The sequence below is a fragment of the Ciconia boyciana genome, chromosome 4 (genome assembly GCF_034638445.1).
Source record: "Ciconia boyciana chromosome 4, ASM3463844v1, whole genome shotgun sequence".
In the NCBI taxonomy this organism is placed as follows: domain Eukaryota; kingdom Metazoa; phylum Chordata; class Aves; order Ciconiiformes; family Ciconiidae; genus Ciconia; species Ciconia boyciana.
In genome coordinates, this window is record NC_132937.1 from 96,359,447 (window position 1) to 96,386,128 (window position 26,682).

The following is a 26,682-nucleotide window of genomic DNA, read 5'->3' on the forward strand; positions in this document are numbered from 1 at the left end:
GAACAGTGAGATGTTCAGCACCAGACAGGATTACGTTCTCAGCTCTTACTTCAATGCGTTTTAAAGTCACAATATTCATCTGCAAATCATTATTACCAGCCTACCAATATCTCCAAAATTTCTGAGACATTCTTTTTATCTTTGCTTTTCCAGAATGTAAAATGATGTATTTTGTTGGGACTTTAAAAGTAGTTACTTTTCTTTCATCCTGTCTTCCTTTCCCTGAAGGTTTTTGGAACCATCTTTCTCCTAAATTATTGGACAATTGTACAAGCGTCACAGAATGAGAATAGGATGAGTAAATCACCTGCAGAGGAAATAAGGAATCTATACATTCTATCCTTTATAGAAAAAATCTAGATGTTCAGTTAATAAATAGAATGAATGAGGGTAAATTATGAATAATTTATGCTTGCTGCTGTTGATAGTTGCCAGTATCTATCTTTTATCTCCCTTCTGTATCTCCTGGGGACAGAAGAAACATTTCATGAAAGTTTCACTTTGCTGTGAAAACATGGTTTCTTCTACAGTGTTTTTGCATTTTGGGCCAAATCTTGTATCTTTACTTAAGCTAAGGAAATTGTTGTGCATGCTGTGCAAAGATGTTACTATCAGACAGCACCAATGATGCTATTTCTCTTCTGCTCCCCATGGACAAGGCACAGCATTGCTTTTTCTTCAGCCGTTTTTATTTTCCATTTACATTTTTGTTGCACTGCACAGAGGCCAGAGTGCGGCCAGTACTTCTGGTGCGATACACATCCAGTGGGCAAATCCCTTCAGAGCACACTGCATTGACACACACCTAGCTGGAGCAGTGATGAAGGGTTTGGTGTCAAAGTGGAAGGTTTTACTGGGTGACACTCCGTGCCTCTGGCCGAATGCAATTTATGTATTCTCAGTAATGAAATGGATGATGGAAATAGATTTGCTTGTCAAAAGTGCAGATGTGGCCAAGCTTTTCCCATTTTGAAAAGTGGGATCAAAATTCAGAGTGGTCTTGACAAATTGGAGAAATGCGCAGAAGATCAATGGTGCAATTTAATAATGATGAGTAGCAAGCCAAACCTTAGGAAATCATAACCAATGTCACAGGTACTATATGGAGAATGATGGAGCAGGCAGTAGTTCTGCGCTAAAGGCTGCAACATTACAACAAGCTTGGGAAGCCGCACTTCAGGAAGAGCTGGTCCAAGCAGAATGATCTGAGGTTGAGAAAACATGCCCTTTGATAAAAGACTGAAAGAATGACAATTATTTTTTCCCCAAGAAGAAATTGAGAAGAAAAAAGTTAACGTGTTTCAACCAAAACAAACTGTCTGAAAAGAGGAAGATAAAATCAGGTTTTTGTGTCCTCTGAGGACAGGGCGGATGTACTGCAGGGAGGGGGATAAACAACCTTTCCACCTTTAAGGATATTTAAACACTGGAATAGACTGCTTATATAGTAGAATTTTTATCACTGGCTATTTCTACAAACATATTAAATAATAAACTGATGGAGAATGGTGCAGGATATGAACATTGTATGAGGTGAAGGACAGGTGAATGAATTAACCCTTAGTTCTAACAATGAACTTTTGCACCTACTCCTAGGGTGGCAGGAAGGGACTTGGGGGTTGTTGAATCCCATTCTCTGCTGAGAAGACCTCAGAGGGGATGGGAGCAGAGGAGCGTCGTATCTCTGCATAGGTCAAGAGATATACGTTTAGGTGTTGTCTCGAGATCCTTTCCAGTCCTACCTCCTATGAAGTTTTGCCAAATTCACTGACCATTTCTGGAATGTCAGACTCTGCCATCAGACTTTTGACTTTTCCAGACTTCTGTCACATGGAAAAAATTAAAAATAGTAAAGATATTTTTGATTAAAGTTTATGTATCAAAGACTGAGGTCTAGACTCATATCAAGTGATCTTGTTTATTTCGTACAAATTTAAATTCAGAAGTTATAACTCCTGATTTCCAGCTAAGTGTATTTGATCTCACTCTGCTTTTAATTGCTCTTGATTTGTTAAAGAATCATAATAAGATGCATCTATTTTATTCTTAGGGATGTTAATTAATATGGGATGTGAGATGTTTTAATAAGACAATGATTAAGAGGTTTCCATTGTTCCTCACGGACTATGTATATAACAATTAACAATCCAGCTGATGATGAAAGCAGAAAGAATTTAATTGCCTTGGCAAATGTTTTAAACAAGTGTAGATTGGAACAGTGCTGTTAAGTGAGAGTGCATTTTCTTTTAGATTTGCTTGTGACTGTAACTGTGTTTCTCACCAGAGACTTGAACGCATGTTCATTCCCTTTTTCAGTAAAATGAATGCAACAGTTTGCTAATAGAAGTTTGGCTTGGAGAAGACATTTCTTTCACAGTAGACCTTTTGCTTCTGTTTTTAAATGCCAGGGATTTAAAATGGGATGTGTACAAAGCACTGAAGTGACTATCTGTCATTTATATTGAATGCACTTATGGTACGTCTATGAAAGGTGAGTTGTTTGTTTCCAATTTTTATCTGACAACCAATTATACTAGACACATCCATAATCATTGGTGTCAGGACCGTCTCAGTTGGATGGCTAAAACAACTGATTTTGTTTTCCTTATCTAAAATCTTTTAGAATTTGATGGGGAAAAATCTTCGTGCAGGATAAAACCACAGTGAAGTGCCATTTGGCTTTTAAGAGTGAGACTTTACAGTGTCGTCTTTGGATAATAATCCTACAAACATAATATGTCTATGCAGACACACACATACAGTTATGTACATATTTAATCCAGTAATTTAGGACACCTTCCCCTAATAAATGGGTGTATGTTTGATCAATCATCTAAAACCAGTGAAATTTAAGAGATGCAGTTGTCTAACCCCTCATCAATACATCCACCTGTACTCATGCAATACATATCAGTACATATCAAAAGCTTTCTCATTACTTAAAAAAAAAAATTAATTGACCTATATGAACGGTATTAATTTTTTACTGGAGAATTTTTGTTTATTCTAACAAAAATAAGTACAAGTGGGAACATTTATCATCCTGAATACAGATGTTAAAAACACCGCGTTTGAGACATGCATTATCAGACACATCTGCCATCTGGTATTTTTATAAATGTATCTTTTGTTTCAGTCAGGCATAATCCCACTAAGATATTTAATAAATAATTCACATTTTGTCAGCTTGCTTAACGTTTCCCTTAAGCAATGCATATGCTGTAATCTCTTTCTTAACAGATGATATTATGAATTCAGGTATTTGCAGTATAAAAGTGTTACACAGTTTAAAGGAAAGGCATAATGAATAATCTCCTAAATAACAAGAGAAAAAGTAAATCAATCAGCAAACCTATACTTTCTCTATGCCTCTCATTAAACATTTGCAAAGGAAGTTGTGAAACTTTTTATGTTTTGTATTAATTTAATAGTGTAATAAAAAATAATCTTTCCATTGGGTATTTGAGACTCTAGTGAATAATTTCCAGAAAAAAAAATCAATCCAAAATGACTAGGTAATGAGGTACACTAAAGATGTGCTTTACAGGAAATTACAGAAAATAGTGCATACTTATCAAAATATGCACTGAGATACTGTCTTTGAATATACAAATAAACCGCTATTTATATACCTTCTCCTCTAGAGTTAAAGGAAGAAATAATTCCAATAAATGGAGAACTGTAAAGTTTTATGTCCCATATTTAATAGCATTAAATCGGGTGCATTGCAGTGATAGGTATGATATTAATGCACTGTGAATGTCATTGTGTTATATGACCCTTTTTTATTCACCTTGACTTGTATCTGTGGGATCCTATGCATATGGAACCCTATAAAGTAGGCAGCATGCAATGATCGACAGGCTTCCAGCACTGGAGTTACTACAGATGTAGCCCTCTATAAATGCAACAGAAATATAAATTTTCTCTTTGCTTTACCTTATCCTTCTTTTGTTTTTCATCTTGGTATATGATCCAGTGCTCCCCATCATTACTGTAAGCAAGCTTGTAGGACCCCACAAATTGGACGTGACCAAAATCTTTAGCTCCTTGGGTAATTATGCCAGTGATTTTTGTAGGGACAAGCAAGTCAACCTAAACAAAACGAAACAGAAATAAAACAAAACACAAGAGAACGTAATTAGAACAGTTTCTGTTTGCAGTCTGACTTTGCATCACACTAAAGCAAAATGGTGCAGCACGTCACACGTTGTTTGCAGACAGATCTTGGATGCAGGCAGGAAAACCTTGGCTTGTGAAGAAGCACCTTAGTGCATGGTGAGAGAGCACCCAGTCCAAGAGGTGGCTTTGCACTGCTTTGCAACCCTGCCCACCGCATGCTGACACCGTAGACAGGAACTTTCCTTCTCCAAGCTCCAAGTCAATTTCCCAACCTAATGGCACAACAGGGCTAATCTTGTACCATTTTCCATTGTGCTAGGTGCCATACACGGTCCCAACAAACCAGCAGTCTCCACTGCAAATAATCTGTAGCCAAAAAGTGTTCCCATGTCCTCCTGATAATCAGAACACAATATGTCAGAGGTTGATTCTCCAAGTGCCTTTCCATTTCCTTTGCAGTAACAGAGTGTGTGCTGTGCTAAGTCTTTTAAAGCATTTGCTATCACACTTCTTTTCCTGCTGAACTTTTCTTCTCTCTTTAAGCCTTTATTTCTTTTTCTACCTCTAAAGCTCTGACTTTTTAATTCCTTGATTTTTTTGAGTTCTTTATTTTATAATCTTAGCACCAGACTTTTAAAAATGCAAGGCAGGAATCTTACAGCCTAATAAAATCTGAGCTTTCAGGTGGCTTTCACGTGGGTCAGCACATCCGTGATCAGTTCTTTTGAACCAGAACCCAATACTGAATATAACAGATTCGGGCCAGATGCCTTGGATTAAAATGATCAAGGACAGAATACAATAACAGAAGTAAATTGACCTAATAATGTATTTTTAGAGGAAGAATGGAGGAGTTGAATTCCCTATCAAAACTGACATTTTCTTGAAATGTGAAGGTAAAACTAAGGCTTCATTCTGTGTCCTCCAGCAATGCAGCAAGCCAGTAAAAAAAAGAAAAAAGGCAGATTTATTTCAAACAATAAATGGCTGTGAAGCAGTCGGCATTTTTAATATTGTCCATTAAATCAGGCAAGAGAGACTAATAGTAAAAATATTACAGTAAAATGAGAGGAGTGCTGACCTCCATGAGAAGATGAGTGATAAGTTTTTACAGCAAAAAGTTAAAAAGAGAAGGTGAAGAAATAAAGAATCTCTGGCTGATCAAATGCTGAAGATCCCGTCTTGCGATTTTGGGAAGCTGAGGCCCCCTGAGCAAACTAGATTTTGACTGGAATGTGGGGCAAGACAGAAGAACAGATGTGACACAAAGCATAAGAAATTAATCATAAGAAGAGAAGGAAAAATAAATAAGCATAAGAAGTCAGCTAGTCCAAGCTGATGCCTTTGAAAGATGGACACTACAGTTTAGACTCTATAAAGAAGAAAACACAGAAAAGCGTAAGAGTACATTTATAAGAAAAGAAGAGGAAAAATTACTCTTTAGAGCAATCAGACAAGGAAGACTGGACACCTCTGCCCCAACATTTGAAGACAGGTAGCAAATAATGAGTAGCAAATCCTTTTAAGAAAAGGAGTAACTTCAAAGTTTCAATACTGAGATACTACGACAGTAAGTGGAAAATGTCATTGTCCACAGATGGCCCAAGAGTTTGGGTTCTACCAGAATTAACTAATTTATTGCCATCTGATAGTGGCAAGGTTGCTCAGAGGAGCACCCCAGAATATGAGGGAAGTATCTCTGGGAGGCAAAACTTTTTGTTTTCTCTTTGGTCAATGGAGGGAGAGAGGGACTCAATCAATGATCACTCAGAGCAGGAGTCTCCTTTGGATGCACTCATGGACTGCTTGAAAAGACTTCTTTCTTCTGTAAGGAGTGGAGGGGGGCTTGCTTCCATAGCGTAAGTGGTCCTCTGGGAAATGAACATGGCTAATTAGTGTAAGTCCTTCATGAATTAATAAACACCAGGTCTCCAGACCTTGCTTCCAAATATTTTGGAATCTAAATGAATAGTCTGTTTCTCAAAAAGGCTGCTCTGGTAAGGAATCACTAATTGGTCCACACTTCCAGGCAGCATTTGAACTAAACATTTTCAGAGTCAACTTTAGATTATCTTTATAAATACTTTTAACATTAGCATCTTCCAAGTGTAACCTCTTTTTTCGCGGAGAATACTTCTTATACTAAAAGCTAATGTCTCTCCTGTTAACTTGAAAAAATACCTCCATAAAAAAGTTGTTTATTTTTAAAATGTTGAAAGTAATCTAACAGGATTTCACAAATATTTAACATGGTCATGACAGAGTATTTCTCATTGAAATTCAGAACAGGGAGAAAAAATTCTCATTAAGATTCAGGGGATTTCCAAGGTAAAATCACAGTAAATCTTTATTATCACACAGATCCAGTGTTAATAAAAATGTTCTAGTAACAATTGTTTTCTGCTTATAGGACATATCCAGTGGCCTTGCACTCTTGTTCAGGAAAATGATGTGGGAAGCTGAAAGGTAATTTGGCCTATGTTCAGTCTTTTTTCTGAAAGAATTACATAGCACTGTGCAGAATATGTGTGTGTGTTTGTGTGTGTGTATTATATTTTAAAAAATGAAAAAAACCCCGAAGTAATGAATAGACAGACTCTGTTCTAGGTCTTGACAATACAGACAATACATATTGCTGGAGACAGAGGAAAAGAATAAAAGGATATAGCACCAGCATCTCCTCATACTTTAGTATCTTATTTACTTATTTATTCATAAGCTGATGAGAAGCCTTCAGGCAATAAAGGTTGCTATTAACCTAGCATTAAAAAAATATAGCTTTTACTCTGTTACTTTATTACCTTCTGCAAAGGGTTAACACCCTTGCTTTTCCTTCTTCCTATTGAAAATACTTTAGAGCAGAAAGGTGAGAAGAATTTACCCCAATTTCTAGGCAAAACATCTGCATTAAAATAGCTTAAACGCAAGTCATAACTTCCCATCAGGATGCAGAACACATTTATTCAGTTAGTGCAGATTGCAAGTAACAGGCAATCAAACAAATTACCAGGGAGAGAAGTTGAATTAACACACAACCACTATGTACTCTTCAAAGCTGAACGTGATTAACAGGATCAGAATGTGACTTTGGCTTTTTCAATGCAGCAGAATTTAGAACGAGGTAGAGGCAATTAGTCTGCGACTGATAGGATCATTAGCTGGTTACAAGAAGAACCATGGTTTACAGTTTAATGTACATTTCTACAAGCAGCTGATCAAAAAGCAGTTTAACATCTTGTGTCTGAAAACTCTCTTGGGCTATAGCTACTCCCTTTGTACAGATCTGTTTCCCACCTTGCTTCAGATGTTAAAGACAATTCAGTGTGATTTGGAGAATTAATTTAAGAAAAGCACAAAGATAAATCCACCTGAATAGGAAACATTTTTAATGAACCACTGCACAGATGCGCAGCATGAACTGTGTGTCAGTGTGCAGTTAAATGTGGAGTGACTAGTACTTGTACTGTAAGTAGGTCTTGGTCAGGTGAAAACAGTCACATGCATGCTCTGTCCCTGCTCTGCGTAGCCCAAAGCTGATAAACCTCAACTCTCAGCTTCTGACTATGCAGATGTGCGCAATCTTCATATAGGCACCTTTGCGCCTGAACTCCTTGAGAACTGCAACGTACAGATGCAGAGACCTTCCACCTGGCAACATTCACTTCTCCCAAGAGCAGGAACATAAGGATGAGACACTTACAGGCATTTGGGACAGCTGCCCATAAACCAGTTTGGAGCTGCAAGCAGTACAACTGCATTTGCATGCGCTGTGCTTGAGCACAGCTATACCCTTTCTGGACTCAGTAAGTCCTCATGGTGATGCATTGCCTACCACAACCTACTGACTTGGGTCTCCGCTATATCAGGAAGCTCAGTACAAGTGGAGTAGATGTGCCATGAAATATCAAACAGAACTTTCTGAACACCCCCTCCCCACTCCCAACATACTTTTTACCTCTTCTACATACTTGGTGGAAACAAATTAAGTTGTAGGCATTTGCTGGGACTATTAAGGAGGTAGGATAGCACATGAATGACAAGCCATGTGTAGCCAGGACTCAGGAGAGGAAGTGGGTTGCTTTCCTGAGATCACATGTGGAAACTGAGTGACCACACAGCTCAGGTAGTCTCCTGGGACAAAAAATACACACTGTGACTCTGGCTTACAAGAAGACAAGCCTCAAGATAATAAAAATTGCACAAGTCTCCAGCACCTCAGACATTAACAGGGGAGATGGATCTCGATGGCCCTACATGGCAACTGGATCTGGGTGGCCTTGCTTGATCGAGGGGGGTTGGACCAGATGATCCCCGGAGGTCCCTTCCAACCTCAACCCTTCTGTGATTCTCTAATACCTAGCAAAACCCAGCCACACTGCCCAAAGCACTGGAGACCAGGAAACCAATAAGCACAGGTAGGCTGCATTTACTCTGACAAGCCACGCAGTACAATGGGCGCAGATCTGTAAAGCAAAGCAGCAGATACAGAGAACAGAATGTCTACAGTGTCTGCTGCAGGGTTTTTACTTCCAGCTAGTCTGGACCAACTTTTGAAGCACGTCTTTTGGCTTAATTTCATCTGAAAGGAATCCATTTCATGCTCTGTGAGGACACGCCATCACGTGAACCAAAGCATGAAACGTGAAGACAGCCTTTAAAAATAACACACTCCTTACCTACACTGTAATGTCAAAGGAGAAGAAAGAACCCCCAGAATCCAGGGGACACGGGGTCCTATTTCACAATGAAGATAATGGTAAGATGGCTCACTTGACCTTCAGTTGTGCATCTCCATCTCAGGACATAAAATCTTGGCTTCAATTCAAAGATGCAAAGGAGACAGATGGGGTGGAAGATTTCAGGAGTGCTGAGGGTTAAGGTTAGTTCACTAATGCTTTTTAATAATTATTTAAAATGTTCATTTTAGTCCCCTTCTTATACAGATATATTTCTGCTCCCAGTATAGCTAATCCAATGCCCAGCCTTTTTTGCAATTTCAGAGATAGCATTTTTCTGCCAGGTTTTCTTTTGTTTACCTTTGTGGTTTTTGTAGACTGTTTTTTTATCACTTGTTGCCAGATAACACTGATGAATTCCTGGGTAGTCCTACTCTATTTGGCAAATAAAAGAGTACCTTGGACTAAAAGCACCAGGGATCAAAAAGAAAGAAACCTGGATCCAATGCACTTGAGAATAAGAGGGAAGCATTGCCAAGGTGGGGGGCAGTGCTTACCCTTAAAAGATTGAAAAAAGAAGGCCTGAGTGGTCTCCAGCTGCTGCTTCACCAAGGTGCAGATCTACCTATCACATATGCCGGTCTTGCAAGGAGGTCTCAGATATTTTGGGATGCTTAAGGTAATGTTAGAGACTCATGGCTGGGCACCTGAATCCCACCAAGACAGTCTAATGCACTTAAGCTGACCTGGGCAGGTTATTTACTCTTCATTTAAGAACTCGTGACTCCCATGATGTTTCCAGGGTAAACTGGCACACTTGGATAGCTGCTGTCTGCACCCAAGCCTAAGAAAAGGAGGGACAGGCTTGCAGTGTCTACAGCATAAAGGCAGAACTGCAGCTCCCCTTATCTTACTGCATCAGATGTAAGCGCTTAATATTTTCCTCCATGCCCAAACACTGGAGATAAAAGGAAAATTGGTGACGATACAGTACACTTGCTGCAGATGTGCAACATCTAAATGTTTCTAACAACATTTCAGCAGTGTTTCTTGTTTGTAAACTATGAAGCTTAGCATTTCAGGCTGTTTTCCAAAGGCCCGTATTAAAAAAAACAACCCAAACTATAATCCATCATGCGTAATTGCATATAAAAACTTTGAAGGAAAAAAAAACCACCAAGCAACTATACACTCTTGGTAGAGAAATCTAATTTCCATCACAGTACCATAAGTAGCACAGTGTTTTTAGTGTAGTCACTTAAATATACACTATTAGGGTAAACATTTATTAATAAAACCTGAAAAAATTACAGTAAGAAAATAAGTTATGAGACAAAAGGAAATGCTTTAGAAGAAGCCATAATATTTTGATAGGAAGATGCATTTCAGAGCATTTTGTTCAATATTCCACTATAAAGGATTTTCATTCTTTCTAAATAAAATAAAATAAGATGTATTTACATTTAATTGGGTCTGTATTAGCTAGCATATGTTTAAAATTAAACTTCTCATGAACCCAGGTAGAGATGGGTTGTTTTCAGATGAAATAAGATTGGAGTGCCATTCTTCTTTAAAAATGTGGGGTTTATTTTGCTTGCTTCTTTTTCAATTTAAGCTTAGACCTTCAACATTATTTTAACATTGTGCCACTATATTTTTAACATCTGTAGTTCTCTAGGCTAAGATAATAAATATGACTCTTATTTTCTTATTTACTCTCATTTGCCTCTTCTTAAAGAGCACATTCCCTCTAAATCACTTTATGACTGCAGCAACTACAAATAAACAAGTTAGAAAGACTACCATGTACTGCCAGCTGCCCCCAGTACAATCTAAAAGCGAGAAACTGGGGTGTGAGGCCTGTTGCTTGAAATCTCCATGGACTGTCAAAAATACATCTCAGGACATTATTCTGAAATTTTTGAAGTGAAACACACACACAGGCTCATAGGTCACTTCATTTCCATGAGCAACTTCTTAAGGAGCAGCTACTTCTTAAATAGTACAGACTGTGAGAATTCTTCATTAACGTATTTATGTACTAAGTAATAATGGTTATATAGGTATTATCAGAAAAAGACAAAACCCCACCTGAATTACTATAGAATTTTTTCAGCATTTTAGTAAAAATTAATATAAATCAGATTTATATGATCCACTGCATAGCCATTTTAAAAGCAGCATCTATTTCTTACAGAGAAACTTTTTATAACGACACTTTACTAAACCATGACAAATCTCATTTTGTTGCTATCTCAAACCTAAAATGTAAAAAAAAAAAAAAAAAAAAAAAAAGCTGCAAATTTTAGCCTTAGGATCTGGATTTTCAGAAGCGCCAAAGGGAGCTGCTACCCGTTTCCTATGGGAACTCAAGGCAGTTGATGTTCCACGGCCGTAGTATCAGCACACTCATAAATCCCGCCTGCAGCACACAGAAGATAATACTGTTTTCGTACTGATCCTGCAAACTGGAATGACTGCTGTGAGTGTCAGTAACTCCTACAACTTATCAGGGAGTATGCACATCCTCATGGGAAATGGCAGTATCCGATATGTCCAGGTTTGAATGTAGTCTGAAGTAAAAGAAAATTTAGTATTTCAAAATGATAACATCAGTGATGATTAAATCTATAAGCTTTTCTCCTAACATTGAATATTTCACATCTGTGTACAGGAATATTTTTACCGTAAATGTGATTAGAAGATTTTTGTAGAGATTACATAGTTGATTGCATTGGTCACCAACAGTCAAGAAACCATTAATAAAACAGCAACAGTCTCTCTGTCTGCTATGGAATATTCAAAGCTTATCAGTCCTTGATGATGCTAAGAGATTTAAAAATAGTCCATTAAATTACCAGTGATTAAGCAGGCTTAGACATCTGGTGGAGTCAGAAGAAGCTTTTGAGCTGCATTAGTATACTTCAGGAGTTGATAAAATCTGTAATACCATTCTGTGTTAGATCAATCAATTGGAGTTCTTGTGGGAAAGCCAAGGACAAAACAGTATTTAGCCATTAAAAAAAAAAAAGAGAAAAAAAAAAAGAATATGATCTAAGTAGTTCGTGATACAACACACTGACAGTGTATTATGCTACCTTTCTGTCAAGGTCTTTGGCTGAACGCTACTGCAAGCAGTGAGTGTGCAGTACAATTCCCTGATCCTGGCACCTAGTTACGGCTAGAAATAGATATGGAAATGGGAAAAAAATTCTGTTTACATTCAGTTCTTTACATAATGGTACATGCCTTTAAAAGCAAAAATTGCATGAAACTGGATGATAAGAAGAAGTAGCTTTCAGGAGTGTAATTTCTGGAAGATATAATTTAAAGTAGTTATTGCTTTACTTACAATAATGATGCTGGTAACTTTTGATCAAAAGCTTTTACCTATGACTAAAGGTGAAAATAAAACACAGAAAAGAACAATTACCAACGTAAAAAAAAAAAAAAAAAAGAAAAACATCAACCATTTCCATTTCTGCTTGTCTTCCCTCTAATCCATGAATAAGGAACAGATCCTGAGATGCTAGATGGACATGCTTCACTCTCTTTAGATTGTGAGAAGAGCAAGAAAGTTCTGTCACCTCTCCTTATTTTGCTAAAATGTATCTCAAGTTGAGGAGCAAATTTATCAGTAAGACTTCCTGTGTGCCAGAGCTGTGGGCTCTGTCCCAGTGCAATTCCCTAGTTTTCTGTTAAAGACGACTGCAGGGAATCTCCGGTGCTGGAGTGGGTAAAACAGCAGCAAAATACTGGCGAACACAGGTAGGAGAAAACTTGGAGTGTAAGCAGGGGAAATGTGGTCTATTTAACTGTAAATTTCAAAATGACACTTGATAACCAGAAATGTGAAGAGTGAGGAAGTTAACATTTTGCACCAGCAGTTCGAAACAGCGTCAGCTTTTGAACGACAGTCAGGAGAACTCTAGGTATCTCAGATTTCATTTGTCTTAGGTTTTCAGTACATTATGGATTTCAAACTGCAATCAAACGCTGGTGATGCAATGCCTGGGAAAGCAAAACCCTTCCCTACAAATGAATTACTGCCAACTTCTGCTTGGTTTTGAGTACGGAAGATGATGCGACACCTTTTATTGGAGGACTGATAAATATCTTTGTAAAATTGTTGGGATCATAAATGGACTCACCTATGCATGAGCAGCTCATTTTATTTTTAAAATGAAAAATAATGGTGGTAATATGGAAGTTCATTATTCACCTGGTCGGTTTTTCTCAGGTGATTAATAATGTTGCAAATATTTTCTGCAGTACATAAAAATGTCCCAATAATCTATGAGTATCTGGGCTATAGATTAACAAGAAACTGAAGATAAGCTTGCACACAAGATACTGCAATGTGACTAATAATTAATGTAACTACTGAACTGTTGAAATACTAACAAAAACCTGCCTGTAAGCAAAGTTAAATCTGCCTAGAAGATAAGTGGGGTTTAGGCTGAAAGTTCCTCCTTGTATTTAAAAGCTCTGAGGGCATGACTCTTATTTTCATAGGAAATGCAGCCAAGACAGCATCATTCAGCCATTCTTTTTAAAAATGACTTTGCCCATCTGTCAGCCAGGATTATTATGCATAACCTGTTTCATACAGCTATGCTGCTGTAGCTGTAAACTAAAAATGTCAAAATTGTGCTACCAGACTTTGAAAACAACAGTAAGCTTCTTCTTTTTCTCTTCTGTTTTTTGAGTTCTCCCCTGAAATGATAGGACAGGCTTTTGTTTCCAGTGATACACCGTTAATGACCAGCAGAAATACACAAAACTGGTGCACTACAATGTAGGAATTGGCTTTGTCTTTTCTAGCTAGAGAAGTATTTTTCCAGGTTTACAGAAGAAATCAAGTTTCTTTTTCCTTTTAGACTAAATGGCTTGGCACTTCTAAGGCAATAATCTCGTAATGTACTGGCTTGAATACAATTAAAAGGTCTATTAATCTTCATTCTCCAGGACATAAGAAAGATTATCTGTTATTAGTCAAAAGGACACCCTAGAGCCCCTATTATAGAGCTTCGTAAATAGGCCTCTGGTCAAAATAAGACTAGGCTACTGGCAGGACATATCCAACCCTGGCACTCAGTTCTGCCTTTGATCTGACACAGACGTATTTTCTTGGCTTTCAAAACACCCTGTAACGCTTATCGGCTCCCTGCACCTACTGCGGAGCGCATGGAAAGCACAAGGCATGACTGATTTAAGGGATTAACACTTTGCTAAAATTGTTGACCAAGCCTGGAGTTATACAGGAAAATATTTTCCTGTTCCCCCAAAGTTAAAAAAAAAAAACAAATCACTTTGTACTGTCAGAAATGGAAAAAAGCATCCTGAGAGACATAGGATGAAAAAGTGTGCTTTTGAAGTAGTTGATCAGTATCTTGGCCATTAGGCCTGCCTGGCCCAGGTTCAGTTTCTGATCTGGGTAAGGAAAAGAAGGGTCATGAGAATGGACTTCCACATTCCAGATAAAAGTAACAATTTAATAACTCTTACCATTTTTACAATATATTCCATTTTAGAGCTTTTGTGATGAAAGTTCCAGAAAAACTGATTGACTGGGGAATATCATAGGAATTTTCAACAAGGAACTTGGATTAAATGAACTTCCAAACAGTTCAAACCCAGATTTTAAACTGGAACCCACAGATGCTGTAGCAGTTAATTCAAACTGCACTATATTTAATTAAATATTAAGTAAAGCTGATCTGGAACCAGAGCTTTAGTTTTTGGAAGGGATTCAGAATTTATTTGTCTCTCAAATTTGAATGATATTTTTCATTAAAGTGTCACCATTTTAATAGTGATACGAATTTCTATTGAAGAAGTCCAAAATTATCTATCAAGAGTATTTCATTTTCATAAGGACAGGTACAAAAATAAAAATATGAACTCCAAAATATTTTAAAGGTAACTTAATAGGAAAAAAAAAAAAGCTGCATTTTTCACTTAGAATGTTTTCCATTTCTTTTCTTAAAAATGGAAAGAGTATCTCAATTGTTGAAATATTTATTTTTTTTAAATTGACAGCTATTCCATCCTTTGTACTATTGAATAATTAATCAAAGGGGTACTGATGTTTTGGATCATAGGCAACAGGGTAAATCAATGCAGACAAATTATTTCCTAAGCTTATCCATACTCTTCTCAGCTTGAAAAAGAAAAGGACACAGAAAACTGGAGGTCTGTGGACACGGAGCTTGGTGGTTGAAGTTATCTCTATTTTGGAATTAAGTATCTCTCCTTATGCCTCAATTGACCATATTCCTTGGGAAAATGACTGACTGACTGTGACTGGCCCCTACAACTAAAATTAGTCCTGAATAATATTTTTTTTTTCAGATTTATAAAATTAAAACAGTTCTACATTTGCACCCTAACACGTGAGAACATAAAAAGAACGTAATGCAGAAGGTTGGCTCATAAGCATATCCATCTCAGCCTCTCATCCAACACTACAACAGGGTTTACAAATTATTTTATAATGCTAAGAAACCTAGGATCTAGCTGACTGAGGCTTGAAAGAAATTAAAAACTGATGACTCCCCACAAAGAACACTGGACAAAACACTTCCAGGGTTATAGAAAGGGATCTGCAGCTAGAGCCCTTCTTCTGATACCCCCTGAAGCTACCAATGGTGAGGCAGTAACCAGAATTTAAACCATTCAAGGGTCAAACTGGATGAAATGGACCTTCTGGCAGGTTGCGCACAGATTTTCTGAGCCTGCTTAATCTTTTTTACTCTTCCCTTTCACTCACCTCCAATTGATTCTTCATTATGCTCTACAGTACTTCCACTGAAGAAAACAACAAAGAAACCATGTGTATGTTTTTTATAACTTAAACACAACCTAGAATAGTTTCCTACACATAAGCCTCTCTAAGCCTTCCTGAAATAAATAGAATGAACTTAATGATTGTTAATGGCCATATATTTGAGATGACACTTGAAAGTCACGTTGTAGATATATTAAAAGTATTAAACACTATTACCACCATTTCCATTATAAATAACTATACATATGTTCCAAACATCATGCTTGCAGCTTTCTATGCTTAATATATTAAAGATTTAGATGACAACAAATGTTATGTCATGTTCACACTGAGCAGGTTAGTAAAAACATTTGAGTCTTTTTTCAATATATGAAGAGTGCCAAAATTCCCCAAGAGTACTTTGGCTACAACTAATTGCAACTAAAAAGAAGAAAACAACTGATTTTTGAACCAAAGATAGTAAAAGAGAAATGTATAGCTATGGCTGGAAAAGCAAACACAGTCCTCTCAAAAACATAACTATTTTCTACAATAAACAAGGCTGGATCCCAAAGAAAGTAATGTCTGAAGCAGAGTATTTGCGAAATTCTGCAGTTGCACATATCCACACAACCCGTACTGATATCTGTTACAGCTAACAAAGAGCTGCATACATACCACAGAGGGTGAAGTCTGGTCTGCCATAAAACAGCAGAAAGATAGGAGATGATCAATTATTAATGAAGGCGAAATCTTAACTTAAAAGTTTTGAGCACCAACACATAGAGAAGTCTGTGAAATAACAGCATTAAGAAATCTGAAAAGAACGTATTTTCAGCTCTGGGCGATGTGTTTTCCTCGTAGATCCATCAGATGTTTCTTGCCTTTTTTGTTCCTCCCTTGTGTTCCCAGTGTTCTCTTCGCAAAGATTAATCTCTTAAATGGCTCCTGCAGCCCTTGCTCTGTCAGGTGGGTATAAGCCTAATTTATTAAAACTCAGTGTTTACTGTCAAAGGATCTGCACCTTTGTGGAAGGCTTGGCAAAACCAGACTTTTTCAGTCAACTTCAAGCATGTGGGAGATGTTGTGACACATCCACTTTCATACTTCGGTGGTTAAAAAATAATTTTAAATGTATAAATCACAAAAATAAACTTGAACATCTACCAATTGCATCTACTAGGAAAAAGTCTAGATAAAAACATGTCTTAATGTAAATTAACTTCTACTGGAAAGTAAAACATTACATTGGCTGGCAGACAGAAATAAAAGATCTTTGGCTTATCACTGCAGCAGACTGTCTGCTAAGTAGAGTTTTCTATCAAGAATTCAAGTAAAAAATTACCGTTATGCAGTTTACAGATTTTCTCCATTGACTGTAAGTAGATGTTTCTCAGTCATGCATTGCGGTTCCATGGAGTGGACTGTTTCCTAACTATTTGCTCTGTAGGCAGCAGAAAATATACCTCTATTACTATAACGCAAATCAGCAGTAATTTGTGTACTGACTTGCAACAGATTGTTGGGCTTATATCAGATGACTCAGTGAAAGAACGTAATTTTCAAGTTTGCTATGGTATCCAGTAGTGAAAATGTTAATTTTTCTCATAGAAAAGGTATTTTGAAAAACACAGGCATTAATAGAAAGTTTATATTTTTTAGAGCAATAGCATCTTTACTATTTTTCCTCACTCACTGATTCCCAGCAAGTCTCCGCAGAAAGGTCTTGCCAACGTGAAGTTAAAAAGACACTCCTAAGGTTATACCCACAGTGGATATAACTGCCCTGTTTTTCTCAAATGTCATGTTAAGCCAACCAGATTTAAAGGCTTTGTGGAACTGGGTGAGAATATTCTGCTTGGAGCGAGCACTGCATTGCATTTCAGTTGGGATTAAACAGTGTCTTTGTCTTAGCCCCCCAAAACACAAACAAGGGCCTGATTAACATCCTTTATGTGTACTAATGAGTTTATCCCCATAAACTTCAATTAAAACCTTGGCTATAGGCACTGCACACAGGTACAGGCATTAGAGATCCTGAGTTCACAAGAAATTACTAGCTCAGTGAACTTGGCCTTCTTATATCACAGGCCAGAGGTCTCACCCCAAAACTACAGATCATCCCCCAAGACTATTTAGGTTAGATATTTCAGCCCTTTTAAACTGCAAAGCCACGGATGAGGCAGATGAAGCTTTTCCTACACATACTTTTGATTTAAAAGGACCTTGATGAACAGAAGGAAGGGGGTTCACACAAACACTTAGGGGTTACCCTGATTTAAAAATACTTTGTGACTCTCCACGGTAAATGGTCCATACTCTATCCTGAACAAGAGCAACAGGGAAGACTGGAAAAAAAAGAGAAAGTATCTACTACAAGAATTATTGATTTTCTTAATATAAAGTGGGCACTTTGTTCACAGCAGTGGTTTTGCTTGTAGTACTGTGGGTGAAGCAAATAATTTCTAAATTAACAACAACAACAACCAAGCCAATATATTAATTCCTAGTATTTCTAGAATTACAAATGCAATCAGGTTGTATGAACCCTGATATTATCTGCTGTATTCAGTAATTTATTTCTGGTTGAGATGGTTGATCCTATGATGACAGCACATTTTGTACTTTGGTTCGAAAGAGATACTTGGTATGTACGTCTGTAATTATGCTGGTGCACAAAGGCATAAAGGTCAGAGGCTAAATCAGAGCAGAGCGTTCGGGCTTTTAAAGTTATCTTCTCTGCATTTCTTTACTTCTGTTTTTGATTGCACATTCAACTGCAAAAGAGAACCTTAAAGAAAAGCAGTTTTATTTTGCTTGTCCAAATAACGCACATTTGAAATGGGCAATAGCCATTTAGGAAGCAAACAAAAAAACCCCACACAATCCCTTCCTTTTTCTTGGGACTTCACATAGTTCATGAAAGCCTCATTGACTAAGATGGTGGTGAAATTATCTGCAAGCAGAAGTCTGGCTGCATTTTGATTGCTCAGAAGCCAGTCGGAGTCTTTACACCAGCAGGATTTCGAAAGAGCTTTTGTTTGAAACGCTGTAAGATGGCACCAGCTCTTGACAGTAGGTGGGCGGAGGAGCCTGTAGAGACTCTCTTGCTGGCTGTAGCTCAGCAGAGCATGGCAAAACATCACAGATGCACGGGGTAGCAAGGAACGCAATTCATTCCTGACGCTACACAAATGACTCATGCAAAGCCTATTGAAAACTCCAAAAGAAATTCTGTACAAAATTTTGAAAGACGACCTCATTTTTTAATAAGGCAATTCTTTCAGTGCATTTGCATACATTTGGCAAGCTCTCTTTTGTGTGTTGAAAGTCCTTTGTAGCCAAAAAGTGTTATTCCATTATAGAAATACTTTCACAGATATATACACACACACACACACACATAGGTATACTTACGTACGTAGATATATACATTCAAAATATACCGCGTTTTTGCTTAACAGTTTTCACATTTCGTGATCTGTGAAGCTGCTATATGAGCATACTCCCAAACATACTCCTTAATTCAGTTTTCCATCAAAATTCTGAATTCTGAATTATTTGTCCACTGAGACTAACCCTTACCATAGCACTGTGTGTCCCTATGTCAGGGATATACTTGTTTGTTTGTTTATTTATTTATGGTAAATTCAACTGTGATCAGGTGTAAGCACATGTGGAAGAAGCAGCAAATTTAAAAAAGAAAAAACATTCCTAAAAGCAAGCAGGAAAAGTGAATTTCTTGAAATAGAGGAAATCAAAGACCAGGAGATATAATGTGGGTGATCTAAGGAAAAAAGGGCAATAAAATTCTGCAGGATTGTGTGGCTGTTGTAACTGGGGCAATTGTAGATAAGAGCTTGTACCCATAGCTTGAGGAAGTTTCATTTTCATCACGGTGCCAATGACATAGATATTGGATGATATCAAGTCCTTAATATTTTTCACCAAAGCCATGTGAAATATTAAAAACACGTATGTACATTATTTTTAGTCTACATTTAATGTTTCCTATTTTAGGCTCTGGATGCCATAGCTATACACTATCAGAAAATAATGCAGTTGCATTTAGAAGGTTTAAAATAGCTGTTGGTGCTTGATCTAAACAAAACACAAAATCGCATAGGGATAAATACTTTGCACAGGCACAAGACCTTTTCATGTTCCAGTATTTGCCACTACTGGAATAAATAATTAAGCCTGAGAGCTTCATTGTGGAAAGCACCTTCTGGAGAACATTTGTGACGACAGCTTCTACCCCTGAGCACCCACATTGACAGCACATGTAGCAAGCAGACAGCTGACACCTTACCCGAGAAGTTCATACTATTCTACAAGTTTATGGTTCAGTATTATTAGAAACCAACAATCACCTGTCAGTGCAGCTTCCTTTTCCCATTTTCTCAATTTGCTTCATTTTTGGCCTGTGGAAGTCCTTCAGAGCAAATCTAAGAGCCACAGGATACACTTAGTCCTGTGCTGGCCCATTAGTTACAACCAGGAATGCTTCTGTATTCCCTGAAAGTAGGGGATACTGAGAAAATTAAGAACGTGATTTTCCTGTTAACGATAGCAAATATATCAGCTGGCCACATAAGGAACATCTATTTCCTCTGCAAACCTTGCCTCAGCTACATTCTCGCTGATGCATGCAAATGATATGTAATTTGTTATACACATCTGTGCTTCCTCAAAAATTTTTGGAATATTGTAGGAATATCCCTCTTTTAACATTGCTTTCTGCAGCAGTTTACATGCACTTACTCTTATTATCCAATCCACTCTGACCTCTCTGAAAATCAACAAAAATAATTTAGGCCAAAATAAGACAAAAAGACTTCATAAAACTTTACCAGGCACTGAAAATGCATTTAACCTGTTGACAAGTGCATTAGTTACACATAACTCGTATCATGTGTGCCTTAAGTTTACCACTATGAGAGTAAGAAGTGTACTGCATACCAAACATTGTATTTCATTTGTTCATAGTGTTCATAGTTTCTCAGGCTGCATATCAGAGAAGTTAGGCTTATTTCTATACAGTAGATGATATGCAATGATCCTGGAGAAATATGGAACTAACCTTCTCGAGGAGAAAGTGCTGAACTAAAGTAAATGAGATGGGACTTGCCAGTATTTTTATGTACTACTTAACGTAGAGCTCTGCAATATATATTTTTATCTGCACAAACTCCTGGAAGAGCTAAGCCTTTTCTAAACTGAATATCAAATCAATAAGAAGGGATATGACATACATTTTTCTCTCCCTAAATACTGATAATTTTATCTCTACCAAATTCTACCCCAATTGTTCTAAGGGTGTCTCTGCATGCATGCAAACAAGATTCACAGCTATGTACACAATCCAACTCTAGCTCTGTGTTTTTTTCCCCAATGAGTAAAACCAGCAGTTTACTTCTTAAAGGAAAGTATTAAAAAGTGGTATTTGCTATTTTTCACTTATTGCTTGAAATGTGTTACTCATAACAAGCTCACTGCCATAAACCTTCCTGCAGAGATCTGATTGTTACAGCACCCACTTGCACTTAAGTACAGGCTAGAAACTTGTTAACATAACCAGAGATTAAATACAGGCAACTGCATTTGATAGTTAAGGTAACAAACTTAGGTACTGTAAAAGAGAAATCAGGTATGATGTAACATGCTGTAGTTGGTTTCCCTGATATTAAACAGGTTGTCTCAGAATCAAATCTTTTTCCCCAAGTTACCTGTGTTGAGCTAGTGAATGCTCAGACTTCTCTAGTTTAATAATTTTGCTCCTCTTTTGACGTATAAATATTTACAGTGTATGCAGGGTGGGTGATGTGAAATTTTGGCATCTGTCTGCTTTGTGACTGTATAAATGCAAAAAAAGCCAAAATCTTGTAGACTGTTTGGCTAGCTGCAGTGATAAATACTGATTAGCGATAAATGACTCCACTGCCATGGATGCCTTGAGCACTGCTTCCAAAATACCATGCCCTACACACTGTACCTGCCCAAAGTAATGCAGCAGCTCTTATTATTAAAATGAAGTATCTGTCTGCCCCCTGCTTTTGATAAGTAGGTGTCCGTGACCTTCATGAATCATCATGGAAGGAGTGGAAGGACTTAGGAAGTGCTGTGGTAGAAGATCATCGATGCCACAGACACATCAGATACCTGTCTGGAAAAGAGATGTCCAGCAGCGAGGTGGTGGCCTCTGCGTAGGGTTGCCATCCACATGCCATCCATATGGAGAGAAGGAGGCAGGTGGCCAACCTCCTTTCATGGCTTCCAGCACAGCCACTTGTGCAGGCTTTGACAAACACAACGATTAGGAGCCTGCACTAAATGTCGGCGTGACTGAGATGGATGAAAGGACGGGAGGCAAAAGGACAGGTGGTAAAGACGTGTAAATGCAAACCTTTGTTTACTATAAGGGGATGAAATATCCACAAGAAAATTACAGTGGGATGTTGGCAACATAACTTCAGGCTGCTGCTGTTTCAAGGCAGCCTAGTTATCTTAACATGAATTATTTGTCAAGGTAGGTTGTATTGGATTTTTCTGTAGTAAGACTGACTTTTAATACGAGTCTGGCACCTGTGTTACTTTTCATTGGTAAAATGTTTAAAAGATTCTGCCCTTTTTTGTCTTGGAAGTGACATACTTACATTATAAAATCAATATGCACCTCAGGATACCCTTATCTGCGTGCTAAATCCCACAATTTTGGCATGGTAGACAGAAGTGCAAAGGTGTGGATTACAGCTATTGAGCAAAATCTCTCCACAGAATTGAAAAGAAATACAGACACCATTAGTGACAACATTTTTTCCCACCTCAGATGGGTAATTCTGATTTAATTTCTATTCTGGCAGTGTAACCAGTGCATGACTGAAATGTATCATTCAATCTAACGTGATGCATCAGATCAATGAATTTGAACGTCATGTAAGGCTTTTGATGTATTCTGCAAAAACAACCGTCACCACTTCACCCCTTGTGATGCAGCTAATCAAGAACAGCTCATCAGATCTTGCAACATATTCCTAATTCCCAGAGGAAGCCAGTAGCAGCCACAGTCACTTGGAGGTTCTGAAAGGAAATTCAGACCCTGTTAACTTAATTCTCTAGCCAGGGAAACAGGCAAGCCACTTTTCTTGCAGAGGGGTTGTGAGCAGAATGAGGAACGACTTCAGTCTGCAAAGCTGGAGAAAAGCAGGTAACACAACTTTTGCTGAGAGCTCTGAGCACCTCAACAGGTCATTCTGCATGAATCTGAATTTCCACCCAGTAGCCTCTTCAGACTCAGGTGCTCTCAGAAAGGCAGAGCTACCTAAAATACTCTGGAGAGCCCTTGGAGCTTGTTTGTGGTGAGACCTGTGAGCACATATAGTCAAACAAAACTAAAACTAGCTGAGTCACTGCTAGACATTATTCAGTATGTGGGGTGGACAATGTAATAATTGTTAAGTGTTTATAAAACTCAGTAAAAATAAAATGCAGATGCCTTGGTAATGTTATTATGAAAGGTTAAATATTTTTATAAATATTTCTATATTTGTTGAAATTTGTAAAAATGTATATTTGCACAAATATGTACTAATTTGGAAACCTGTACAATTAACACAAAATAAATATGATTAAAAGATTAAACTATAAATTAAGGCATCTAAACAGGTCTTCAAACATTAAGTTGCAGCATCCATGCAATATTCATTGATCCACTGTACAAATTACACCCTTCATCCCAGGGAAAAAAAACCAAACACCTAGAAAAAATACATCTTGTAGGCAACATTTCCTCCCCCTTCAAGCGATAACAAGAACAGACAACAAATAAACACCTGCTTGTTCTTGGGTGGACAAGCTCTTATTTCCATGCCAATTTCCTACTGCCTCTTCTGCTCCCTATAAGGTTCCCCCGTAACTACTACAGCAGCTTATATTGTTACAATGGAGTGTCAAGCATTCAGTGTTTCCTCATAACATCTTAGCCTAAATCACACATTTTTGTTACTGCGAGCTTCAGCTAATACAAAGTGCTGTCACCTCGATCAGAGTAAAACATAGCAGAGTGAAAAATCTTTCAGCTTCTGTATCAGCAAGAGATTCCTATGAGTTCTCACAAAAAATCTGAAGCTCGTTGGATGAAGGTACTCTTAAGTACGTGTTACAGTGCTCACACTTCTAAATTCACTCCGCTATGCTTCCTGTGATACTTGTAATCCAACACTAAATTCTGCATGTCATCCTTATTTGTATAGAGTATTCTGACAATGACATTTTACAATCACTATTAAAGCAGGTGCATTTAATAATGGTAGTTTTGATACTAAGAAAGTCATGCAGACTTGAGTAATCAGATTTTAAATCTCTATTTTTTTTCCCCAGACAACATTTATAGCGGACATAGCTAATTATGTTCTATGCCTTGATTACTTACTCATCAGTGTGCCACAAACATGTTTGGACGTTGCAGTAAATCAAGCTTTTTGTACATAGCTCGCTATCAGCATCTTGCCTATTCTCCAATCATTTATTTAACCAGGCTGAAAAATATCGTCATTTATACAAATCAAAGCTACTGTCAGTACCTTTAAAATTTCATTGACCACCAGTAACACTTCAGAATTCTTCTGTGGAAAACCACCTTTTGTCCATTTACACAATAGCTCTTCTATTCCTTTATGAAGTGTAAACTCCTCTGTGCAATTTTACTTAATCACAGAAACAATATTGTGAAGATCACTTGACACTATCACACATAATTGTAATTTAAGAGTTTAGAAATATTGATAATGAAACAATTAGGTAATAACATAAAATGTGTTGTTCTCCTGGCTACTTACTTAATTGCTTATGTAGCTAATTCATTCTATGGTGAAGGTATTTCAGCTATATAATGCGAAATACAGCACAGTGCTTGAGATGAAATATATAAAAATTGAAAGAGGAAGACATACACATAGAGGATTTATAAGATATAAGGAAGCCCCTTGGCAGACTTCAGATACTTATCACCCTGTTCTAATGCAGTCCTCCTTGTCCACCTGACAGTGCCTTAGGGACCTTTTCAGTCCAGTGTTGTAGACGAAACCAGCAGCTCTGCTAAAAACAAATTCCAAAGACTTCGTATTATCTGTCTGCACAATCAGGTTGCCCTGATTGCCAAGCCCCAAGAGTCTCCCCACTTCCTGGGGCTAACTGGAAAAGGCATGTGTTAATTTCAGGGGACAGCATGCTGGCACAATACCATTCTTAGCATTGAAATTACTGTGCAGGAATATATTTCAGGTTATTACCCTAATAATATTGAAATAAAATAAGTGGATAATTATATTAAAATGACTTCAAATAAAAATACTGAATGGCAAGTTGGGGTAGACTTAATCTCGACTAACTTCTTTTTTTCTGAAAGGTAGGCTCCTAACGAAAGCTAGCCATGTCAACTCAGCAGAGTGAATGGAGAGTCAATGGAGAGAACAGCCCTTCCAGAGGGCCATTCGTTCTGTGTCTCCCAGGTGGGCATCTCAGGAAAGCAGTAAATTGGTCTTTGCCTCCCTTTAAGAGAGACTAGAGGGGTGGAGTGACAGTGACTTGCTTAGATTTGGCTAAATAGATTTAGGAAAACTACAGACACACCTGTGCACAGTAAGGAATCATACTGAAATGATCTTTTTACAGGATTATAAAACAGGAAAAGTCCTAATGTAAACTGGAGGAACAGTTGCAGGATATGATTCTGCAGAAATAAACCTGAAAGTTTAAAAAAATTAGAGTGGCGTCCATAAATTCGTCTTTTGACATTATTCCTGAGTCAATCAGATTAAGCAAGCTCAGTGCAGAAAACTATTTTGATTGTTAGACTACAGAAACATGTGCCCCATATTTGGCCTGAAGCACTGAGCATTTACTTCCAGCTAAATGAAACAGGAATTTTTGAAAGCAGTTCTCCTAATGATAGAATTACACAGAAATCTGAAAATAAAAAAAAAAGAGAAAAAAAAACCCCATGGTAATGAAATATAATTATGCTGTCTCAACCTTCTTGTTCAGTTTATTTTTCCCTTTCTTTGACTGTGCTACCTTTGCTTGTATGGTAAATGCCTCTGTAGAAGACTGACAGAAGAGGACAAGCTGTACTGGTGCAAACCAGCATTTGGCTTCCAAAAGTGGCCAAAAGCAGATACAAAAGGCAAAACATATACATATATGTTGGCCTAATACACCTGCAGTCTCCACTGATTTTCAGGTCTTGAACTTCATGTGTTTTGTCTGTTTAGTAATTCCTAATGGGTTCCTTTCTGTAAGAACTGGATGAGTTCATGTCCAGTCTCCCCTGGAATTCAAATCAATTTCTCACAGCCACAAAATAATTTGTCAGAGTTTCTCTAGTCTACCATGCATTGTGTAAAACCACCTCCTAAAACCCGACTCCTGCTGTTGATGTCCTGTAGTTCTTGTCACACATACTTCCCTTATCCATGCACAACAGGCAGTATCTTATTATCCACTTACGGCCAGAAGAGAAGAAATGGGGGTGCAGAAAGCATGAAATTCCTAAATCCTCAGTTCATAGATTCTATAGGTGGCTAGTGGTATGGATTACTGCTGCTACAGTGAGCTCAATGCTAGCTCTTAATGTGGATATCTTTCCTTTTATTTGTATAAACCTGCCACCTGCTAATCTCATGTGACCCCACTTAATTCTTATATTGGGAAAAATACTGCATATTGCATTCCCAACCTGCTTTCTCCATACTCTTTTCTGACTTTTTTTGTTATGTTACATTGTGGGATAATTGCTGGAGGTGACTTAGAAATTAAACTTATATTCACACTTTTAGGTCAGGTACAGCATTGAAGAAGATTCCCGGGTGGAATGCGGCTGACATGCAAGGCCATTCCATGGAAGTTCCCTAGGCCTGTAACCTTAGACGTCGGTGACGCCAGGGGAGCTTGGTGTGCTGACTCTACGAAGGTACTGTTCGGAGGGTGGAGCGGTGTGGAGACGCCGCGGCCAGGCTCTGCAATTAAATGGGAACTCAAAGGTATTGTGTGTGACCAGTAAGCTGCACATTTGCTATCCTGGGCCAACAGACTGCCATGTTTCTGACAAAATGCTGT

General features: G+C 37.8%; 1 protein-coding gene across 2 annotated transcripts in view; it reads right to left on the reverse strand.

The window, feature by feature from the left end:
* EDIL3 (EGF like repeats and discoidin domains 3) overlaps positions 1 to 26,682 on the reverse strand; it is a 260,857-nt gene that overhangs the window by 10,353 nt on the left and 223,822 nt on the right. For both annotated transcript variants that reach the window (XM_072860707.1, XM_072860706.1), the window contains one exon: positions 3,940 to 4,095. In XM_072860707.1, the coding sequence (XP_072716808.1) occupies positions 3,940 to 4,095 (156 nt within the window). The remainder of the gene's footprint in view (positions 1 to 3,939; positions 4,096 to 26,682) is intronic.